Here is a 22,114-nt window from a genome sequence, read left to right on the forward strand (position 1 = left end):
GTTCACTCCGGGGTGGTGTCGACGTACAGACGGACATCCCTCCGATGACGATGACGACGGCGACCCAATGTCGTCATCGTCATGGGTCATAAGTAACATCAACTTTATATGCGTCACTACGTACTGGCAGTGTACATCACCTGTCCACCAATTAGTACTAAGGAAGTTTGTATTTTAGTTATGAAACTATAAAATACTTAATATACTAAGATACAACAATGATAGCAGTGTTGTAAAAATATGGGACCGTCCCCTGGCGAAGGTTATTTTCCTAACCCTCGTCTTATATCTACCCACTGAACCAGGTACACCGAAAAGACAGCGGTAGGATCAAATTTTTCCTGTACATAGTAACGTTGAAATGTGGGAAGCTGAACCGTAACTCACCGTCACATACCCCTTCCCTCCTACCGTTATCCCAGGATACATCACCGACTACCACGTTGATAACGTTTTTTTTTGTTACATATATGTTCTTTTTTTTGTTGAAAACTTATCGACAGCGTGACAGCACTTGAGATTACGTACTTTCCCAAATTTATTTGTGAAACAGATTTCCGTTAGATTTACAACACAAAAAATCCCAATGGGACCACTAAAGTTCTTCCGAATTACCCTTTTACAGTCACAAGCTCGTACTTCGATGCTTCGATGGCAATGTCATGTAGTAACTAGGACTCAGGACAAGTCAATTTCATAAAGTATAATTCGAAATCGATTCGTATGGTTGCGGATTCGTGACTTTATATAACCTACAATAACACTGACCATAAAGACTCCTTTTCAGTCGAACTTTACCACCGTATTCAACGCGTGAGCGCCAGTTGTCGTACAAACTTGTATAACGTCGGTCATTTAAACTACAAACCCGTGCTGCACCGGTATTCGTTGTGGACTTAAATTTTACATGTTAGTGGCAGGAAAAACACTGTATAAAAACGTACTAATATTTAAGAAGACTAATTATAAACGGATAACTGTCGATCAAGATACACTTGTATTAATACTCTACCTGTCGGTCGATTGTGTTCAAAAAATATGTTTAATAAAGTCTAGTTTCGATTAGGTCACCCCGAGGACTTTCCCCCGTTCCCTGTGATCGAGGGTTTTATAATCATTCCGGAACTGGAGGTAGAATTTCTAACTTATACTAATTTTTTAATAGACGTAGCAGCCTCCGGACAAAAAGGAGTAATAGTACAGTTTAACATGTCGAAAGGAAATAAACTTACGTCATTTCTTCTCGATATAAAATCTCATAATCTTCTCGTAGGAACGTCAAAAATAAAAAAAGATTGTAATTCGAATATTGAACGAACTTTTAATGTTATTTTTTCACTTACGTCCTACTATACAAAATGGCTTCTCGTATTCGCGTCCTTAAGTCTCCACTTTCCTCGTTAAAACTCGACGACGAAATTTTTGCAAAAAATTCCAGTATGCAGTTTACGCAGTATAATGTAGTGGCGTTCCCTGTGAGAGGCGAGAGACTGGCGCCCATATCATTCAACGCAACTCATCTCGCCTAAACACAAAAATTTCTCGGCCATAAAAAGCATTCAAAAAAAGTTAACATAAGTGGTAAACAATGTAGTTACCACGTCATAACACAAAACACGTCCAACGTGTTTATGGTCCGGACAGTCCTGTAGGCTCAGTGTCATTTTTCCTGGGCGCCTCGAGCGCAAAGCAAGGACCACCCAACACGGAGTGGAGGGACGTACGTCGTATGAGAGGTGTCGAAATAGTCCTTTGGCATAATCGAAGAGAGGAGGGGGGGTGGGCGGGGCGGGAGGCGGGGAAGCGACGACGAGTAGCTGAACTGCTTTTCCTTCCGGGAAAAGATTGTCCCACTCTTGACCTAACAATCAACATCGGCACCTCTGTTGTTTCCCCGACTCAGACTGCAAGGAATCTGGGTGTGATCCTAAATAACAAACTGTCCTTCATTGCAAACATCGCTGCAACAACCCGCTGCTGCAGATACACGCTTTACAATATCAGGAGGATACGTCCCCAGCTGACCCAGAAAACAGCGCCGGTTCTGGTCCAGGCTCTCGTCATCTCACGCCTAGACTACTGCAACTCCCTCTTGGCTGGTCTACCTGCATGTGCCATCCGACCTCTGCAGATCATCCAGAATGCAGCGGCTCGTCTGGTCTTCAACCTTCCAAAGTTTTCCCAAACCACGCCGCTCCTCAGCTCCCTTCACTGGCTTCCGGTAACTGCTAGAATCCACTTCAAGACACTGGTACTTGCATACCATGCTGCGAATGGATCTGGCCCTTCCTACATCCAGGACATGGTTAAACTGTACACCCCAGCACGTGCACTCCGCTCTGCATCAGCCAAACAGCTCGCTGCACCCGCACTGCGAGGGGGACCCAAGTTCCCTTAAGCAAAAACACGTGGGTTTGCTATCCTGGCTCCAAAATGGTGGAATGAGCTCCCCATTGGCATCATGACAGCAGAAAGCTTGCACATCTTCTGGCGCAGACTGAAAACTCATCTCTTTCGACTCCACTTCGAGCGATAGAATTACTAACAAAGCACTTATATAATAATAAAGGACTGGCTTATCTAAAGCCAGTTGAGTAGCACTTGAAATGTTTGGCTCTATGAAACCTGATGTACTTATATGATTCTGTTTTCTTCAAGGTTGTATCTTCCTGGTCGAATGTACTTATTGTAAGTCGCTTTGGATAAAAGCGTCAGCTAAATGTAATGTAATGCCACACAACAAAAAACATGGGAGCGGTGGAGATGAGGAGGTGTCGGCGTTCTGGAGATTTACTCGGAAGGCTTCAGTAGAAGCTGCTGGGAGTCCCAGCAGCTTCTACTGAAGCCAGTCCCCAACTCCGGGGACTTCCGGCCGGGGACTTCGGGTGGCAGTATACACCGTGAAGTTGTTTGCGGCCTGCCAGTAAACCCAAAGCAGAAGAAGTGACGTGTCAGCGTGAGCTTTAGTTCATGAGAACTAAAGAGTTCTCAGGAACTAAGTTCTGTGGGAAAATTACTGCGGTGTGAATGCGCCTATGGAGACCTTTCTAAATAATTCAATCTTCACTACTTTTAATGGACGTATTTAACTAGTCTTTTTCTATTAATTCTCCACTGCTGTCCTCATTTCAGTTCAGGTTGGGCTCTCTGCACAGGCAGCAGGGTTTTGGCCTTGAGGTTTAGGCGCCCTAGTGTATGGGGATAAGATTGCACCTGTTTTCTCAGGCTCTCTGCATCAGCTGTGTTAAGAGATGACTTCCTTCTGTCTCCTGAATACAGATAATGAAACTGATAATAAATAGACAGAATATATCTTATCAGGTGCCTTCTAGAGCCTGCTTCTCTATATGAAACATAACTGGTTATAACTCTGATGGAAAATATCTTCAGTGTCAGACATCTGTTTAGAGCTCCCTTGTCTATTCCTTGTGTTCTGATTCTTTGCTCCAGGAATTTCAATCACAACGTTGAATGTTAAAGAATCCTAACTAGAAAAGATTACGGCAATAATGTAATAAAGACTACAGCTCCCATGATCACACGCTACTCTACATACCCAATTTACTCGGTTCTTTTTGTTCTGATTGAGTGTCAGAAAATAACATATTGTGCGTTTAATACATTTTGATCTCAAAGCAGAGCAGCATGTTTTACTCTTCGTTACCTCCCCTGAAAACCATATTAAACAGATTGTGATCATTTAACTGCTTCTTATCCACCTCTGCCTTGCTCATCTGTCAACAGGAGCCTGTATAGACAACACGCTGCTGAGTGCACAGGGGGTGGTGAGCTACTCCAAGCTGCCCTCGGTGGCTGTGGTCCAGGGGGAGCTGGTCAGTGGGCTGACCCTGCTGACCTCCCAGACAGCCGCCATGCTGCAGCGCCACCCGGCCCAGCTCTCCGCTCTCCTGCAGCAGCACGTCAAACAGCAGAGCTCCGAGGGAGCCCCTAAAGCCCAGGAGGCCACGTAGAGCTGGAGTGGAAACAATGGGACTGTTGCAGATTTCCAACTACTTGAAATTACAAGGGAACGTCGGCTTGGATGCATATTATGCAATTTCTTGTAGTGAAGCACCAAAGAACAAGGCAGATTTTTAAGATTACTCCACAAAGAACAAGTTGTTGGTTTACTCAATCTCAGAGCATGGTGTTAAATTCAACTAATTCAAACAATGTGCATCCACCAATAGGAGCACTGTGGCTGCTGTGAAAAAGCTGCTTTCCGTGCTTCTCAACCTATCAGAGGAAGTCTTGGACGGACAGAGCTGAAACATGTCAGTGTCTTTCATGCAATTCCTTAGTTCAAGGATATTGTCACACATAAATAAACTATGTAAACATAATGTATTGCTTAGTCTCTTTTTTTTGGAATTTGGATTTAAGAATTGCAGGATTACTAAAAAATGCATAAAAACAAGAGTTTTTAGTCATCTCTAAATTTAGATTCAGTGACAGAAGTTTTGTAAAGTGGAACCACGAATGCCACTCCAGCCAAAATAAACACAAGTGGTCACAGATCTGTTAATCTGCAGATTAGGGCATGTTAATCTGGGTCAGTTAGTCTGTAATGGCCGCCTTTACAAGGCAGACGAACACTATTCAGGCCAATCACTCCATATCATATCAGAGGGAACATCAGACCGTATACTTTTATAAACGAAATGTTTGTACATAAATGTACATGATTTATACAAAACACTACACACATAACAACAAATAAAGTAAAAAAAATGTTTTGGCCAGATTCACAATAAATCAGTACAGCATCTATTAGAGTGGGAATCAAAACAATTATAATTACAGGAGCTCAAAGGTTTTTTAAAGCATTGAATTTTGTTTGTGAATTTTTTTGTTAATTTTTCTATTTAGTACGTGCTGTCTGCATTTTTGAAATCATCGATTTGCAGATGTTCTTTAATTTAATTATCACAAAAGATACAAGCTGCAGTCACCTGCAAACTATTAAGGTGATGAATAATACAAATTTTAATCTGCATAGAATGATCGACAAATAAGTAATTTACACCAAAAATGGATGCAAGCCTGTACCTTTCCCCCTTAAATACCACATTTGTCGTATGTTAAGATCTTATTTAAGATCCCCCCTTTGCTTTAGAACAGAATACACTAGGTGAGTAGAGTGGCTGGATTTACCCTCCACTACAGCCCTGCTAGACGCTGTGTAATCCAGCTAATGCGGATAATTCCCAGGATACATTGCGCACGGCGCGCTCCTCCTGCGTTGTCGAGGCACATCTCTGGATTGGGGGGAGTCACCCACCAGCTGAGAGGCACTTCCGGGGAGATTATGTGATCAGAGTTGGTGCTAATCTGTGGAAGTAACATGTAGTTTGACTTTTTGAATGGTTTTCGAAGGAAAACAACTCCTCTGTCTTCTTCTTATTCGAAATTGTGATTCCTCGCAGCTTCTTTAACGCCTAATGAGACACTGTTTGGATTTATCAGGCGCAGAGGACTGCAACAGATGATGAGAGAAGGGGGTTAATTTCAGGTAAGACTCATTTCATGGCTTTAAAAACACAAAGTTAAGTTTGAATTCTGATGGGAATAACCCAACCAAACCATCAGAATTGTTCATATATCTTAAATGTTGATATGCAGTTATCTCTGTCGTGTATGCACCCTGGCTCATGTCACTATTGTTAATATACAACATTTCTTTGGTTACAATAGTCTTCCTTTTCTCTGCTGGCTTTAGATAAGAGCGTGTGCAGCCCTGACTATTTCACATGGGCCCTGAAGGACTTGAGTGGCATTAAGGATGTGGGAAACATTCCCGCATATAGGTCATGTCTCATGAGACAGGTGCATATGATAACCAAAGGTAAAACAAAAGCTGGACCAAAGCTCCAGCCTAATTTCAAGAAATAATTATTTGTGACTTTTGCAATTGAAGTTAGTGTGGGAGCCAATTTGTTACATTCGGGCCACTGAGTAAATGGAACTGGCTGCTAATAAGGAACCATTTTCACTAAAGTATACCAGTGTAGCGGCTTTCTTATTGAGCTTTATAAATTCATTGTCTGTCAAAACATAGAGTGTGACACGTGTGTAACAGGCAACGTCTCTAACAATCACACACATTTACAGCTGAGAGCACACAATATTCCTCCCTCCAGGTGATGTACATGTCTCATATTCTAGATTATAAACGGAATCCTTTGCAATTTGTGGAGGTAATGTCTACACCCATTCATAATTATACGTCCATAATCTTTAATTGGCTGCATTTTTTTCAAAGAAGCAAGATTATATCACTGTCATAATCTCTGCATCCTACCCCATTCTCTGGCACCATGCAGTTTGGAGGCTGTTGCCAAAATGCATCCTCCACCTCAGCTGACTTTCCTTTTGTTGCCTCCCGTTTGGGAGCTCTTGGTCTGCTCTATTCTGGTTCAAATAAGAGCAAATGTGGCATTCTGACAATAAGAGTCTTTGAACAGCCCTTGAAATACTTTATTGCATTTTAAAAGTTACTTCAAATGATTTGACATTTTATTAAAGTGCATGACCTCAACTGCACGCAACTGTGAAACGTGTACTTTAAACAATATATTTCTAGATTTCAAACTGAAGTTTGAAAATTGTTAGGGTTGCAAAGGTGAGTTGCGTTTTAAGAAAAGTTAAATAATAATACTTTGTACGCTAAGTAAATGCCTTGTGGCAACTGTAAAGTAACTTCATCGCCATCCAGTGACATCCAAACCAAATTTTACGTACAATATTCTTTGTGTTCCTTCCTGACTAAGCGAGCTCAGAATCTTGTAAATCCTTTCATCCTGTTTCCACCACATGCTGTTATCTCTGAGGTCAGCTACTCCCATCCTCTCCTGCCTTACATAAGAGCAAGCCGGTCTGCTCCTGCCCAAACTCATAGGGAAATCAGCCCTGTTGTAAGGCTTCATTCATTTTGATCAATTAAGATGGCCTATATTGTGTCTTCAGTAGTGATGTTACAAAAACATCTGTGTTTAAATGTATATAAAATACAGTAAAATACAAATGACAGAATGATAAAAAATTCAAAACTTGAGTGAATAAAATACGGTTTGCATATTAAATAATAACCACAATATTGCATACACTGGCCCGTATAATCTAAAAGAAAATGTCCCAATTTTCCTCATTGCAAACCAATTGTGATCACTGTCTCACACACATGTTGCTGCTATTGAAGCCTCAAGGTTTGCTTTTAAAAAGTGCCTGACGTTATTATTGTTCAGCACGTATGCCAGTTCCTGTATCAGCGCTCCCTGACCCTTCATGTCCGAGAAGCTAAAAACAAACCCTGAAAAACCAATTAAGCAAACGTTACTAATCCTGTCCTTGCAGACGGTGTAGGCGGTGGTGTTGTACAGTATCCCGTCCAATAACGTTCATTCAGTGTTATTACATAAACAAGAGCCCAAATTACCAAACCAATCAATACTGTGACACAAACATAAAATATTTTTCTTCTTTTTATTCTTTAAACAATGTTGGATACATTCTCTTTTGCCTACTAACCCTAAAATAACTGGTATAACAATATTTTTGCATTACAGCGTTACTCAAAAATGATCATTATAAGCTTCAATGCAAGGATTTAGAGCATTCTAGGGTGTTTGTCTTTTTTTAACATTTTTTAAAAACTCAAAATTAAGAGATTATTCCATGACAGCTACTATATGAATGACTACATTATCATAAATTGTTCCTATTTTTACTTCTAACGCAATAAAAAAGGAAAATGGTGGCGGCTGAAGCTAGTTCCATCATGTTAACTTGCATGATTATCTGCCAACAAACTTCATTTCAGCCATATTTATATAGAAAATGTACTGTATCAATTGGTCTGGTTTCGGCATGAATATAGTTTTCGGGGTAGAGCTCAGTGTGGGGACTTTAGATCCAGAGTGACCTGGATGAGGATGTACAAAGTGTATCCAGGTAGTGGTAACTGGATTACCCAGAGTTCCATCTCACCTGCTGCTCTGTTGAGCTGTTTAACACTTTCACTTCGGTTCCCTGCTTGTAGGGCCATCTTGTTGCCAATCATTAGCTTTTCAGCAACCATAGAGGAGTAATTATCAAACGTTTTTTATTAGGAAAACAATCCAACTTCTCAATTGTGATTATTTTCAGTTTTCCTCTGTAGTATAACATTGGTAATAAATGGAATGTCACCACAAGGCCAAACTTGTGACGACCATTTTTGCTCAATCAGAAAAAAAATACCGTAATCAGAAATATGAAAAAAAACGTTATTTGCTGCTCTACCTCAGAAGTCTTTAAGCCATTTAAGAAAAGCATCCTGCAAAGCTTCTTTTATGTGTCTTTCTATTTGTTTTTAATTATATCATTAACAATATGATCTCTCCACAATCAGGCTATCAGGGAGGGGAATCTAAAGTCTGAAATGGAATCTTACGGATCATCACTGAACCGCAGCCAGTCCCTCGCGAGCGGCCTGGAGAAGTCTTCCCCGAAATGGAAGCCCTCCCACTCTCGGAGCAGCAGCACCGTGTCATCCAGACAGGTGAGTCACAGTTCACCTCAACAGAGGGGGTTATGGGTATATGCATTTAATTGTTTCTTGTTTAAGGGGAGTTGAATGTTATATCGGTTACAATTCAACCACGATAATATGTGACTTTTGTTGTAGTTTCAAATACCCTATCTTTATTTTGGATAACAGTTGTTATTTTTGCATGAAACCGCTGATATTAGTGAGCAGGTGCTTTGGCTGATTGGGTGAGAGCGAGAAGCAGGGGAAATCAGTCAAATCAATGCTATCTAAATGTGTCATCACTGTGTCACATTTTCCAAGCCTTACAAGATACATCCAGAATGCACATTGTCAAACAACACTTAAAATGGTCTTACAATAAAAGTTATACCTGTTCACAAATCTCAAAAATATTATTCTCGGATATTCAAAATTCAACAAAATACAAAGATTACTCATAGATATTAGTTAAATAAAATGAAATAAAGGAAATACATTAAATAGTCCCTTTATCCTTTTCCTGACAAAGTTAATTCATGCACATTTGAGCAGAATATAAGGTTTTGTCACGCTATTACATGAAAAAGCTGACAAAAACATGAAATAGTATGTCAAATAATAAAAAGAAAATGGGACTCACACTTGTCACCCAATCCATTTCTTTGTGTTTTTATTTGATCCTACCCATGCTGTTTAGGTTATCAAAGACTGGGAGGTGATTGACGACCTTCAGGTAGAAACTCAGCCTGGAGGTGAGAACCCTCCTGACACGACCATCCCAGGGATCTGTGAGGGATATCTCCTGAAAAGGAGGAAGTGGCCACTGAAAGGTTGGCACAAGGTGAGAAAATCATCCACTCTCTAATTTTGTATGTTCATTTTTAGTAATGAAGGAATCAATTTCAAGCAGATGATGTTCAACCTTTTCTTTCAGCGATACTTTGTCTTGGAAGCCGGGTACTTGCGTTACTCCAAAAACCAACATGATGTAAGTGAACACAGTTAATGACATTTTGTTCCCCCTACTTAATATAAAGAATGACTGATTTTAATTTCCTCTTAAGGTCACCATTGGAAGAGTCCAGGGCTCTTTAGATGTGAGCCTGGCAGTCATGACAGTAAACAAGAAGTCCAATCGGATTGACTTGGACACAGGAGACATTCTTTACCACTTAAAGGTAAATGAACATACTTTTCAAACCAACAATCGGTTTGGCGTCAGAATTAAAAAGCTTAACACATGCATTTCTTGTTCCTCCAAGGCAAAGAGCCATGAGCTCTTCTACATTTGGTTTACCAAGCTGCAAGCCCACCGCCTGTACAAGAAGGCGGCTCATGGTCACAGCGGCATCCTGCTCACACACGGAGGTGCAGCTGGACAAGCTCAGAGAAATGGAGATCTGGTGAATATAAAATTAGAGTTGCTAACAGAACAATGTTTAAAGCCGACTCATCTTAACCTCGTGTCCTTTTTCCGTCGGTATTTTGGTCATCAGAGCTCCACAGGGATGCTGCCCTCCGCTAACACCGCTGTGAACAGCAAAGTGTCAGCCTGGCTGCAGCACAGTCACAACCCAGACACCTGTGTGCAAGGTAGTTTCATGTATAATATATATTAAATATATTATAATTTATATATCCGTTACTTACCCTTTAAATCGTAAAGAAGACAGTTTTTTTTGCATGTTTCCTTGGTGAACAAAGAATCCAAAAGTGTTTATGAATTAAAGTAAAGGGGGCCACAGTACCGTATATAGGGAGACTGTTCATGCAATAGTCTTTTTAAAGATGTGGTCTTAGATAAAAATTTGGAATATACTGACAGGTTGTGTGAGAGTTTATAAACAGAATATTTTGATATGATTTTGAGAGTTTTCTTATTTTTAAGTGTTCCTCAAGAAATCAAGATAACAATGGGTTATTAAATCACATACAAACAATTGTTATGGGCGTGATATATGATATTAAGGGGAACATTTGTGCGTAAATCATACACATTTTCTCAAAGGTATGTCAAGTGAATTGCGTGGTGGGAAATGTAAGCGATACATAGACAATTTGGAATAAATAGGACGATATCTCTAGTTTAGGTGCATCGGTTTTGATTTTTTTTCCTTAACCGTCCATCCTTAGTCTGACAGTGTTATAGTAAAGCATAAATCAATGAATCCTTGAATAATCCCCTCTGTTTTCTCCCAGAGCTGAATCGTTGCCATGTGGATATTTCGGAGATAAACCGGTTAATCCAGAAGCTGCAGTTGTTGGAGGCGGGCCAGGCTGTCAATAACGGAGACCTGAGGCGCATCATCAGCACACAGGTATACTGCTGTTTCTGAGTAGCATGACATGAAATAAAAAACATTTATGGCAATACAATATCTTTTTTGTTTTTTATTTTCTAGAATCTGTTGCTTGAGAAGCCAAAAAAGCCGAGGTCAGGGAAGATTTGGCACTCTCGCACATTATCCAGAGTGGAGGCCCTAGGAAAGGTAAGAATGCTCTGTAACTTACTAACTGTATTGAAATCCTACATTTATTATTTTACTGATAATTGACTTTGAACATATAGAATTGAAGAATTTGATATCCCGGTCCTCCTCTGAAATTGCGTTGTATTTCTTATCCAAAGCCTATTCGTGGGATAACTAAATCGGTGAGTGGGAATGGGCTTAGACAACTTGATTCATAAGAATTATTAAATGTTCTGAAAATGAATAATATGTTTCATTATGTGTGTTTCAGTGTTGTAGACCCCTTACCTCTAAAGCACTTCAAAAACCATGTTTTCCCACAGAACAGGGTTCAGAAATGACATGAATTTGAACATTTCAGTAAATAAATAGATCAATCAAGTAAACCTGCATATTCTTTAGATGCTAGACTTTCAATCCTGTGTTGTTGGTTGTCTATCCTAGACAATGGATAGTCGTAGTACTGCAGGCTAATTTATTATTAAACATAAATGACTTAAACTTAAAGTGCCTTAAAGTGAACAATGTCAAATAGCTTGCGGGACAGAACATCAGCAGGGCTGTGGTACTAAAGGTCCAGGTTTAAGCCATAAATAAAGTAGTCAACCGGATGTTCTAAATGTTAATAAGTCCTACAATATATTTGATTGTACCAGATCGATCACAAAAAATTTTGTATTAATCTTTTTTGTTTTATCTTTGTATTTCTTTACTGTCATCTAGAGTTTTATTATTTCTCCTATCTCTTTGTCTTTCCGCCATTTTCCCTTAAGAAACTCTTAAGCCTCTTAAAAGTCCTCCTCCCTGCTTCTTATAGTTGGTCACTTTAGGAGCTCTCTTAGGAAGTATAATGCTTTGTCAATAACCTTGATCTTTACAACGATATAGTCTCAACTGTATGGGGAAAATCTTAGAAAGATATTGCAATTATGAGGTTCTTAAAAAGTGGATGCGTTGAGCAATTTTTGTTGCTTTGCCAAAGTAATATAATCTTTACAAATGTTCTGTTCACCTTCCTAGCTGTCCTCCAGTCATCTGGGAAGCTCGCCTCAGCTCGGTGCGTCCGTCCCCTCTATCCCAGACTACGTCTACTCCCAGCTGTCCCCTCCCACTGTCACATCCCCTGAGGGCAAGAAGGTCCACCAGGACATCTGCACCATATCGATAAGAGGTCAGAAAAACACATACATGCATTTATACACTCAGGTATACAGGGATCCTCACAATGTTCCATTTTGAAAGAGCAAAATCCAATAAAGATTAGAGAATCTACAGTAGTGTCCATCTTGATTGCTATTATTTTAAATGTTGAGTCAGTGTCCTTGTTTGTTTTAAGCATATTTATTAAACCTCATCTGTTTTTTTTGGCAAGTATTGGTTACTTCAAGTTTGGGCATTTTAGTAAAAATCTTAGTCAAATTAAAGCTAAACTATTTTAGCCTATAGTTTAAGCCAGTAAAAACTGTTTTAGTCACAGATTATATTGAAGATTTTAACCACGATATCACCTTGTTTTTTCTCCTAAGCCCTATTTCTTAATTGGTAATTTTAAAGGTCTCCTATCATGCAAAATAAACTTTCCGATGTCTTTTATACATAAATATGTGTCCCCAGTGTGTCAGGGATTTCACAAAGTGTCAGAAAATACAACCCTTTCTCTTTTCCTTCGAGCCCAAATCTCTAAAAATGGGGGTACAAACGGAGCTGATCCAGATTTGCGTCCGATATGACGTAATATCGGAAATGTGGAAACAATGCCTGACGTGTTTTGGAAGTAATATGGTCTTTGTTTACATTAGCAAACATCGCTAACACTCAGAGCTAATGCTGTACTGGAGAGAGTATGTGTAAAAAAGCAGGAAATAAAAGGGTACTCACCTTGTGGTAAACCCGCAAGATAAAAAGTATTTGAGTTTCATACTGTTTCAGAAATGATCCTTGATGTGGTTATGAACATGATATGGCGTTTCATCAAGGTTTCATCCTCCACCCGCTTCTTTTTTTAATTGAATTATCAGGGCTGAAACAGAGGGATATGAGGGATGTTTGGTATATTGAGTAAAACACATCATAGACATGTTTTTTATATTTTTTATTTTTAGAGACCCATAATAAATGCCTAAAAATAGCATGATAGGAGATCTTTAATTGAAGTAAGTACGTTATTCTGACTTTTCCTGTCTTTGCATATTGTGTTTGGCCACTGTATTCCTGATATGGATAGAAACAATAACTATAAATGATTATTATCCTATAATCCTTATATGTCAAGTTTAATTTCTTAACAACATTTGAGTCAATTTCCTTCAATAGTATTGTATGTTAAACTTCACATTGATGCCATCTTAACATTGTGTCAGTTTATTCATATAAAAACCTATAGTTGACTAACATATTTAGCTATAGTTTCAATAGAAAAAACTTCTATTTCTGTTCCAGAAATATGATTATGCAAGGCGGACAATGTTAAAGATGTTCAGAATCTGAAATGAATCTGCATCAACCTTTCCTCTCAGACTTCTCTTCTCTTTCCTCCTCAGTGCTTGCCTCTCTGAAGTCAGTGCATGAAACTCTGTCCCAGGAGAGGCAGAAGCTGCAGGAGATCTGGGAGCCGAACAACATCCACCAGTCTAACACGTTAGCAGAGGTGAGATTCATGCTGCACCTGTCACCTGGATCTTCTAGAACAGGGGTGGCCAACCCGCGGCTCTCGAGCCGCATGCGGCTCTTCAGTTCATATCGAATTTTATATGTGTGAGTTTGGGGGAGAGACACTGACTCCTGACCAGTGTTGCACGGCGTACCGATACTTGAAAGGTATACCGCGATACCCTGCCGTTAAAAACGTTACTATTCCTCCGTTTCATTAGTATCGGTACTTTAAGAATGACGGGGGACAGTACTTCCGGTGAGAAAGCGCCCGGTTTAAATAAGAGCCCGCTGGTGTGTTCAGCCGCTTCGCTTCCATCCCTGCAGCAGCCGATGCTTGCAGTCCCTCCCCTTCTCAGTGCACGCCGCATTTGTTGTCAGAGCCATGTTGAGAAAACGAGAAGCCTGCAAGTGGTGGTGCAACTGCCGCTGCACCTCGGCTTGTTGACAAAAAAGACACCAGAAGCGAAATCTTGATGTATTTTAGCTATATCTCTGACAGTGAGGGAAAGCCTACGGACACCACAAGGCCTGTCTGTAAGAAATGTATTAATTTGATTTAATACGAATTCTTGTCATTTATTTTATTTGTTGAATGCTGATAATTCTGACGTAATTTGGCCGGTCAAAGTTGTTTGGGCTCGGATAAAATTGCTCCGTTACTTTCGTCCCGTGTTACTTTCGTCCCGTGTTACTTTCGTCCCGGCTCTCCCTACGTGTGTATGTGTGGTGTCAGGTGTCAGTATGAGAGGATGACAGCGCGTCTAATTTTAATGTGGCCCAAGAGCCAATCACAATAATACCTGCGATGCAGTGAACCAATCACCTTTGAGGGGGGGGAAACCTATCGTTGATTAAAACACTATCCAGTGGTTCCCCTACCATTGTCTTGGAGGGGCACTGCGCTCAGCCAACGGAGCCCCGCGCCCCCCTGAAATTCAAGGTGTTTAAAAAATATATATAATTTTTTTTTAAATATATATATAGCACCAAATTGCAAATAATCTATAACTACTGTCACTTTTCACATTGAACATGTGCTCTTTTATTAAATAAACTAAACACTTTCATTTTAAGTTGTGAGTTTAGTGTTTTTGACCAAACACTGATGCATTAATCAATGACAATAATCCACAGTTCCTCTCTCTGCTCCAGAGGATTTAAAAAAAAAATATCCCAATGCCACACAAATGCATCAGTGACGTGGTTGAAATCTTGTCTCCAGAAAACAAAAAACTGAAACAAGTGGTATCAGTGACTGTGTGTTTGATGTGGCTCTTTGCAGTAACATAGAACAAATGTGGCTCTTAACCTCTGACTGGTTGTCCACCCCTGTTTTAGAACATATTCCCCTGTGGGTTTGATGGCTGGTTTTTTCTTCCTCTTTCTATTTCTCCATGGATAGCCTGCAGCGGCGTCACACTTATCCCACAGGCCTCCCTCAGTGGCAGACTCGGCTGCAGAGTATTTTGACGCCAGCGCTGACGTGATTTGTGATGGTTCCTCTGAGGTGTCTGATGAATCAGGACTCAGTGATGGAAGCACCACCAACTCTGAGCCAGAGGAAGGACATGGTGAGTACATGTACACGAATGACTGCCTTTGCAATGTACATAAGATAGAAGGGAGCTGGATATCAGTGTTATATTGTAATCAGTCTTTTTTAATAATAATAATAATACATTTGATTTGTATAGCACACTTTAAAAACAACATCCTCTCAAAGTGCTTCACAATTCGATGAGAGAAAAAAAGTTATCTAAGAGACATATGTAATAAAAACATTTTTAAATAAAAATACATACAAAACTAGGGAGCTGAGTTCATTTAGACTGCTAAGCAAACCTAAAATAAACTTTGTTAGGTCAAAAATAACGTTAAATAATTTTTAGACAGGGTTGAGCGGAATTTTCTTTTTGCTATTTTGAACAGATTACATATTGGCTCTCGATTCATAGAGTGGGTCAAATCAATTTATAAAAATCCTAAAGCAGCGGTCATCACTAACTGCAGTTCCTCAGATTTGTTTTCATTAACAAGGGGGACAAGACAGGGATGTCCACTGTCACCTTTGGTTTTTGCTATTGTGAGCATAGCAACAATGTGGCTTTAAATACTTAGGAATAAATATAACACCACACCTGGATAATCTGTTTAATTGACTCATTGACAAAATCAAACAGGATTTATCTAAATGGTCCACATTACCAATATCACTGCTAGGAAGAATCAATGTTATACAAATGAATATTCTACCGAGATGTCATTTTCTTTTTCAAATGTTACCATGTTATTTATCCGCTGATTATTTTAAATCTCTCAATAGACATATTTCAAAAATGTATCTGGTGTAATAAAAAACCAAGAATCAAGTTACTTACTCTTGAAACCAGAAACCTTGGGGGGGTCTTGGTCTTCCCAACTTTCAACACTACTTCTGGTGAGCTCAATTAAGAAATGTAATATCTTGGTCACTGGGAAGACAGGATTCACTATGGGTTCAGATAGAAGCCAATATATTTGACCCGTTGCCAGTGGAAACTCTTATATTTGTTAAAGATTTCAATAAGGTGAAAAATATGGCCAAATGTTTTCCAGTGCTCAATACACTTTTAGCCTGGAGGGACTGTACAAAAAAAAGTTCATGTTGACTCTGGTATTTCCATCTTTTCTCCTATTTTGAACAATCCTGATCTTAGCAAATACTTGTTGTCAATCAATATAAACAAATGGAAGAGATCAGGTATAAAGCAATTGAAAAATGTGTTTCATAAAGATATAACATTGAAATCATTTAATGATTTAAGAGCAGAATATGGCATTTCAAATAAGGATTTCTTCAGATACCTGCAAATTAGGAACGTGATCCAATCAATTATCAAAGGCAATAAACTGAGATCGGGATTGTTAGAAGAGGAGGAGATATTGATGTCATCGAGCACGATCAAAGGTCAAATTGGTGAACTGTATGCAATTTTTTCTAAAAGTAGTGAGTGTACTGTGATATTACAATGTAAATTAAATGGCATCGATTATTGTAGACTATAATGAAATAAAAAAATAATAATTTAAACTAATTTGTGTTTTTTTCCTGGAAAACTCTGAACTTCAATATTTTTGTGTGTGCATAAAGACCTTTCCCAATTATTATTTTAGGTGTTTAAAGTGAAAACTAGATTTCCCCCCCCAGCATTTGAACAAATGTTAGCAGGCTAACTCACAAACTCAAAATGGTGAACATTATACCTGCTAAAAGTCAGTGTATTAGCATTTAGCTCAAAGCTTTGCTAAATTAAACTGAACAGAGCTTTTTCTGTGATTATTATTATTTCATTTCACTGTCATTACAGCATCGGCCACCAGGAAGTACCGTGCTAGCATTCACAGGAGTCCAAACGGTGTCATTCCCAGGATCACCGGCTGGCGAACGACACTGCCCGCTCCATGTCCGGACAACAGCCACGTGGGCCTCATGGCCATCCTCTACAATAACATAGGCAAGTCTCACCACTCTGTAATAACATAGACATTTTGTGTATAGACACATAGCAGTTTTCTAATGTGCTCTGTGTCCTCAGGTAAAGACCTGGCTCGGGTCTCCATGCCTGTTCCTCTCAATGAGCCTGTTACCCTGCTGCAGAGGCTGTGTGAAGAGCTGGAGTACAGTGAGCTGCTGGACACTGCCAACAACACCCCAGACCCCTACCAGAGGATGGTAGGAATAATATCATCTATAAGGCACATTGGGGAACATGTCACCACTATAACCTAAGCAGATTTGATGCATATGCACCTGCTAAGAAGAACGTTTCATTAAAAATATATAAAGACTACAGTCTAGGATTGCATGATTGAATCTAAATGCAGTGCAGCTGTCTTTACTATTTTTAAATTGACCAAAATGAATGTTTAAGATATGCTTCCTGTCTTGTCGCTGCAAACAGAATGAGCAGTGAAAATGTCATATATATTTTTTGTAAATAAACAACAAGGAGGGTTATGTCACAACTAACAACAATGTCTATTTCACATCCTCATCCTCCTTTTTATAGATGCATTTAAAAGAATCTCAGAGACTTAAAATACATTATCAAAAATAAGCCAAAGTATCTGAGAATGAGATATAAGGGAATGGAAATGTGTGCAATATTTGTTTACTTTGAAATAATGCTGTATCTGGGTGAAGCAAACTGAGAGACAAGATACCTAAACGAAGCAAAGTTGGCTAAACAAAATGAAAAGTTACTTTTGTTTTCTTCATAGTTTGCACCAATTACAGATGCAACTGTTCATGTTATTTTACTTCTAACAGGTTTACATTGCTGCCTTCGCTATCTCTGGTTACTCCACTGCGACGTTCAGGAACCGCTACAAGCCCTTTAATCCGGTGCTGGGGGAGACTTACGAGTGCGTCAGAGAGGACCGGGGCTTCAGCTACATCAGTGAGCAGGTATCTCAGGAAGAACTTCACCAACACATTTATTACAGGATATCTGATTCAGGAAGATCTTTAAGAGCTCTGAGTGGCCACTGCATGGGACCGTAGATGATTAGGCTGACTATGGGGAATCACCATTTATCCCCCATAATCCCCCTAAATTAAGATGGATCACCCTTGGTCTAATGAAGCAGCTCAGACACACAGAGCTGCACAAATCAGCAGAGTGATTTATGGCTGTAATAAAATAACGGTAACTAATCATGTTATTAAAAATTAAAAATTAAAAACACATCATTTATCGTGGAGTGAAAATTTATTAAATGACTGTCCTCGACGAAGCAATTCATCTCTACAACAGTATTTTAGTGATGTAGCTCTGGGAAAAATAGAAATTCAGAGAGGCACATTGACATTTAGGTGACTTATTATACAGTCATAATTGTGTATTTCTTATAGACTAAACACTTTTTACTGTGATACACATTTATCAGTTAAGCAGTTAAATATCATTATACAATGGCTTCTGCTAATATCATTGATTATAATTCCTGGTATGTGATCAGAATTAACGCTTCAATTTTTTTTGTATTATCTACCATAACAATAAAGGCTCTTTATGTTGTAAGGTGTTACCAAAGCCACTGGTTAAATCATTGTGGGTAATGTAGTCCTCAGCTTTTGCATTTGCTGCAGCACCAATTAAGGAGCGATGCTTAAAAGCAAACACAATATAATGGTTATCTCATAAGTTTACAAGCTCAACTCAAATGATAGCTAGTGTCAATACAATGCGTTCCCTCTATAATACTCATTGAGTATCATCTGTATTATTTATTTCTTCACCAGGTCTGCCACCATCCCCCCATCTCTGCCTGCCATGCTCACTCAGAGAACTACTCCTTTTGGCAAGGTGAGACTCTTCAGATTCCTAATTAGTTTCAGTTGGTCAATCTAATGCCAGGCTTACAACACTTGTTTATTTGAATTCCTAAACAGACCAGCGATGGAAAAATAAATTCTGGGGGAAGTCACTGGAGATTCTGCCAACAGGGATGGTCAATGTGACTCTGTCAAGGTAAACAGATTAAACCTGGCTATCTGTATTTACTACGTGGCCTCTGTTGGATGAGGCATGACACTGACTAGATCTATTACATGTGATGGATTAAATGTGAGATGCACCATACTGTACTTTATGTGAAGCGATCAAGGTTATCTACCATTGGAAATAAGTTGAGATCAGTGAGACATGAAATACCTTCACTGAGTATCAGTGTTTTAAAATACAGTCAGGATATCCCTAAAAACAACTATCCATATTTTTCTCATGGCTTCCAGAGCCAAAGCGTTTAATATTATGATTTCATAATTTTTGGGATTATTATTTGTTATTTTCAACTTTATTTGACAGTTAATAGTGTTGAGATAGACAATTTACGGGGGAAGGAGAATGTTGGAACACACAACAAATATCCCTGGCTTGGATTGAACAAGGGACAATATAATAAATGATTTTGTCCCAGAAATATAAATAGCAATACATGTCCATTGTAATTTTCAAAAACGCAACATGTCCTCTTCCGATTGGTCATTCTGTCCAATCAAAAGCCAAAACAGTGAGTTAATTGATTGATATAATGGCGTAAAATGATGCAGAACAATGATAATGATACAAAACAAAAGACACAAATAATTCACATATTTTGCCCCTTTTCTTTGGTAAAATACTCGATTTTGGTGTTGTGTCCAGGTATGGAGATCACTATGAGTGGAACAAAGTAGTGACCTGCATCCACAACGTCCTCAGTCAGCAGCGCTATCTGGAGCATTACGGAGAAGTCACCATCAGCAACCTCAAAAGCAATGTGTGCACCTGCAAGATTACCTTCGTTAAGGTGAAATCAAAGACTTCCTGGATTACTCAGCCATTTTTTATGTTATTGCAAGCGACTTTTCTGTGTTTCGTTTCACAGCATATCTCAGGCTTTTGACATATTTGTATTCTGTTGTAGTCTCGTTATTGGGGTTCAGACACGAACAAGAATGAGGTGCAGGGCACGGTGCTGGACCAAAGTGGGAGCATCATTCACCGGTTTGGAGGTCTTTGGCATGAAGGCATCTTCTGCGACACCCTACCTACTCCAAAATGCGTCTGGAAGCCAAGTGAGTCTTTGTTCTGAGCACATGATTACAACATGTTCGTCCTTGAGGTTTTTCTTGTGTTGCTTAGATTCTGCTTTAGATGTTGAGGGTTTAAGTGGAAGTGACCTGAAATAATCAAGCGTCCTGTTGCCATAACTGCTAATCAGTGAAAATCCAGGTGTCACATTCCTGGAACAGTTCACCTAATAGGCTTCTGTCCCCTCACAGATCCCCAGCCGAAGGATCACCTGATCTACTACGGCTTCTCGGACTTCGCCATGGATCTTAATGAACTCCCCCCAGACCTGACGCCCCTCCTGCCTCTCACAGACAGCCGCCTGCGCCCAGACCAAAGGTGAGCAGAGCTAGAGACCTTAGAGCAAAGAAATGCACAATATGTTATTTTCATATAGTGGATTCATGGTAAAGTTATTCTTTAAATTCTTTCTCTTTTTAAAAGGATGCTGGAGGAAGGAAATTTGGATGAAGCAGAAGCAAAAAAAGATTTTATAGAGGAATATCAGAGGGAGCGAAGAAAAGAGCTCGCCAAAAGGGGGGAAGAACATATTCCACGTTTTTTCAAGTAAGTACATTTGAATAATTAACTACCATAGCATAATTTCTTACTGTTAATATTATTGCTAAATGTTCAAATCTAATGTTTGGTCCATGAATGTCTATACATTTTAAGTACTTTTATCCGAGTCTGGGCTTTGGCATAACAATTGGTCTGAAAATGTGTTTCCATGGTTACATGGTACAAAATATATAACGAGGCCTGCAATGTAGTATAACTTTTAGGGCCTTTAAAAGATCCGAAAACAATGAAAACTGTGCATTTCAATGTCCAAGAACTCGAGGGGATTTCATGCAATGTCTTGTTTTGTCCAACCAATAGTGCAATCCCAATAATAATATTGTGATAACCAAGAAAATAAAGAAAATACTCAATTGAGAATCTTGAATCAAAGCGACACACACATTTCTTACAATGTTCCTGTGAAAATAGATGAATGGCAATAAACTCCAAGTTTTTCATTGAATATTTTCTTCTTCTTCATCAGGAAAACCAAAGACTCCTGTGGACGGGACATCTGGCTGACAAACGGGACGTACTGGAAGGTCAGAGAGAATCCAGGTTTTACTAATGTTGACAACTTAACTGTCTGGTGATCAGACAACAGAGACGATCTAAAATGCCAGATAAAAGACAGGTGTGAGAGATGTTGGACATTTGGACAGCATATATGAACCGCTCTGACAAACGTGCAGGGTGGAGATAGTGCTGCTGGTCTCTCCTCGCTCCTTGGTGTGTTCCCATGACCGGCTCATGGGAACACTCCATCAGACCCCCCAGGTCGCCCAGCATCAAGTATAGGTGAATGAACATATAAAGACTTTTTCTTGGAGTTACATTTTTTAATGCATTTCAATATTATTTTTAGACTACTCAAGCATATATCTATTTTTGAGAATGTTATAGTTTTAGGCTGAATGTGTGAAGAACACTCTGCATTACTTGAAGCAAATGACTTGAAATACATGTATCTATCAGGTTACTAATAACCCTATCTTGTTAGCTTATTAAATGTAAACATCAAATTATGTCCTCTTCTAATGATAAGTACAATTGTTTGACTTTGTAAATGTTCATGTAAAGGGTACAATTGGTCTGTTTTATTTGGTATATTGGATTTTTTGCAGGGAATTTGCGCCTCTAAAACAATCAAGATGAGAACATTATACCTGCAGATAGTTATAATCTGCAGCCCCACTTGGCTCTACGGAGCTTTATAGTGCATCTGACAACTTAACTGTTCTGTTTCATTATCACTGCTCTCATGTTGCCAAGTTTTCAGTGTAACCAGAAAAACTAATTTGAAAAAGTCAACCTGTCTAATA

The 22,114-nt window shown here is 39.2% G+C and overlaps 2 protein-coding genes across 2 annotated transcripts in view; both read left to right on the top strand.

Annotated features, from left to right (window-relative positions):
• Positions 1-4,343, top strand: part of mrpl10 (mitochondrial ribosomal protein L10) — a 9,208-nt gene extending 4,865 nt beyond the window's left edge. The window contains exon 5 of the mRNA XM_010771160.1: positions 3,745-4,343. Coding sequence (XP_010769462.1) covers positions 3,745-3,971 — 227 coding nt within the window. The 3' untranslated portion in view covers positions 3,972-4,343. The remainder of the gene's footprint in view (positions 1-3,744) is intronic.
• Positions 4,344-8,419: 4,076 nt separating this feature from the next.
• Positions 8,420-21,448, top strand: osbpl7 (oxysterol binding protein-like 7). The gene is made up of 21 exons (XM_010771161.1): positions 8,420-8,539; positions 9,207-9,350; positions 9,444-9,497; positions 9,574-9,687; positions 9,772-9,912; positions 10,006-10,102; positions 10,709-10,827; positions 10,912-10,998; positions 12,001-12,151; positions 13,521-13,627; positions 15,035-15,203; positions 16,980-17,126; positions 17,208-17,344; positions 17,942-18,079; positions 18,917-18,980; positions 19,067-19,145; positions 19,821-19,965; positions 20,083-20,233; positions 20,441-20,567; positions 20,673-20,795; positions 21,277-21,448. Exons 1-21 carry the CDS (start codon positions 8,420-8,422, stop codon positions 21,383-21,385), a joined length of 2,523 nt encoding a protein of 840 aa, XP_010769463.1. The 3' UTR covers positions 21,386-21,448.
• Positions 21,449-22,114: the final 666 nt, after the last annotated feature.

Source organism: Notothenia coriiceps, unplaced genomic scaffold (genome assembly GCF_000735185.1).
Source record: "Notothenia coriiceps isolate Sejong01 unplaced genomic scaffold, NC01 NC01_scaffold00009658, whole genome shotgun sequence".
Classification (NCBI taxonomy): Eukaryota; Metazoa; Chordata; class Actinopteri; order Perciformes; family Nototheniidae; genus Notothenia; species Notothenia coriiceps.

Coding starts and splice junctions, on each gene's coding strand:
- osbpl7 (XM_010771161.1), top strand. CDS start 8,420: ATGGAATCTTACGGATCATCACTGAACCGCAGCCAGTCCCTCGCGAGC. Junction 13,628..15,034: donor AGTCTAACACGTTAGCAGAG/GTGAGATTCATG, acceptor CTCCATGGATAG/CCTGCAGCGGCGTCACACTT. Junction 20,796..21,276: donor CATATTCCACGTTTTTTCAA/GTAAGTACATTT, acceptor CTTCTTCATCAG/GAAAACCAAAGACTCCTGTG.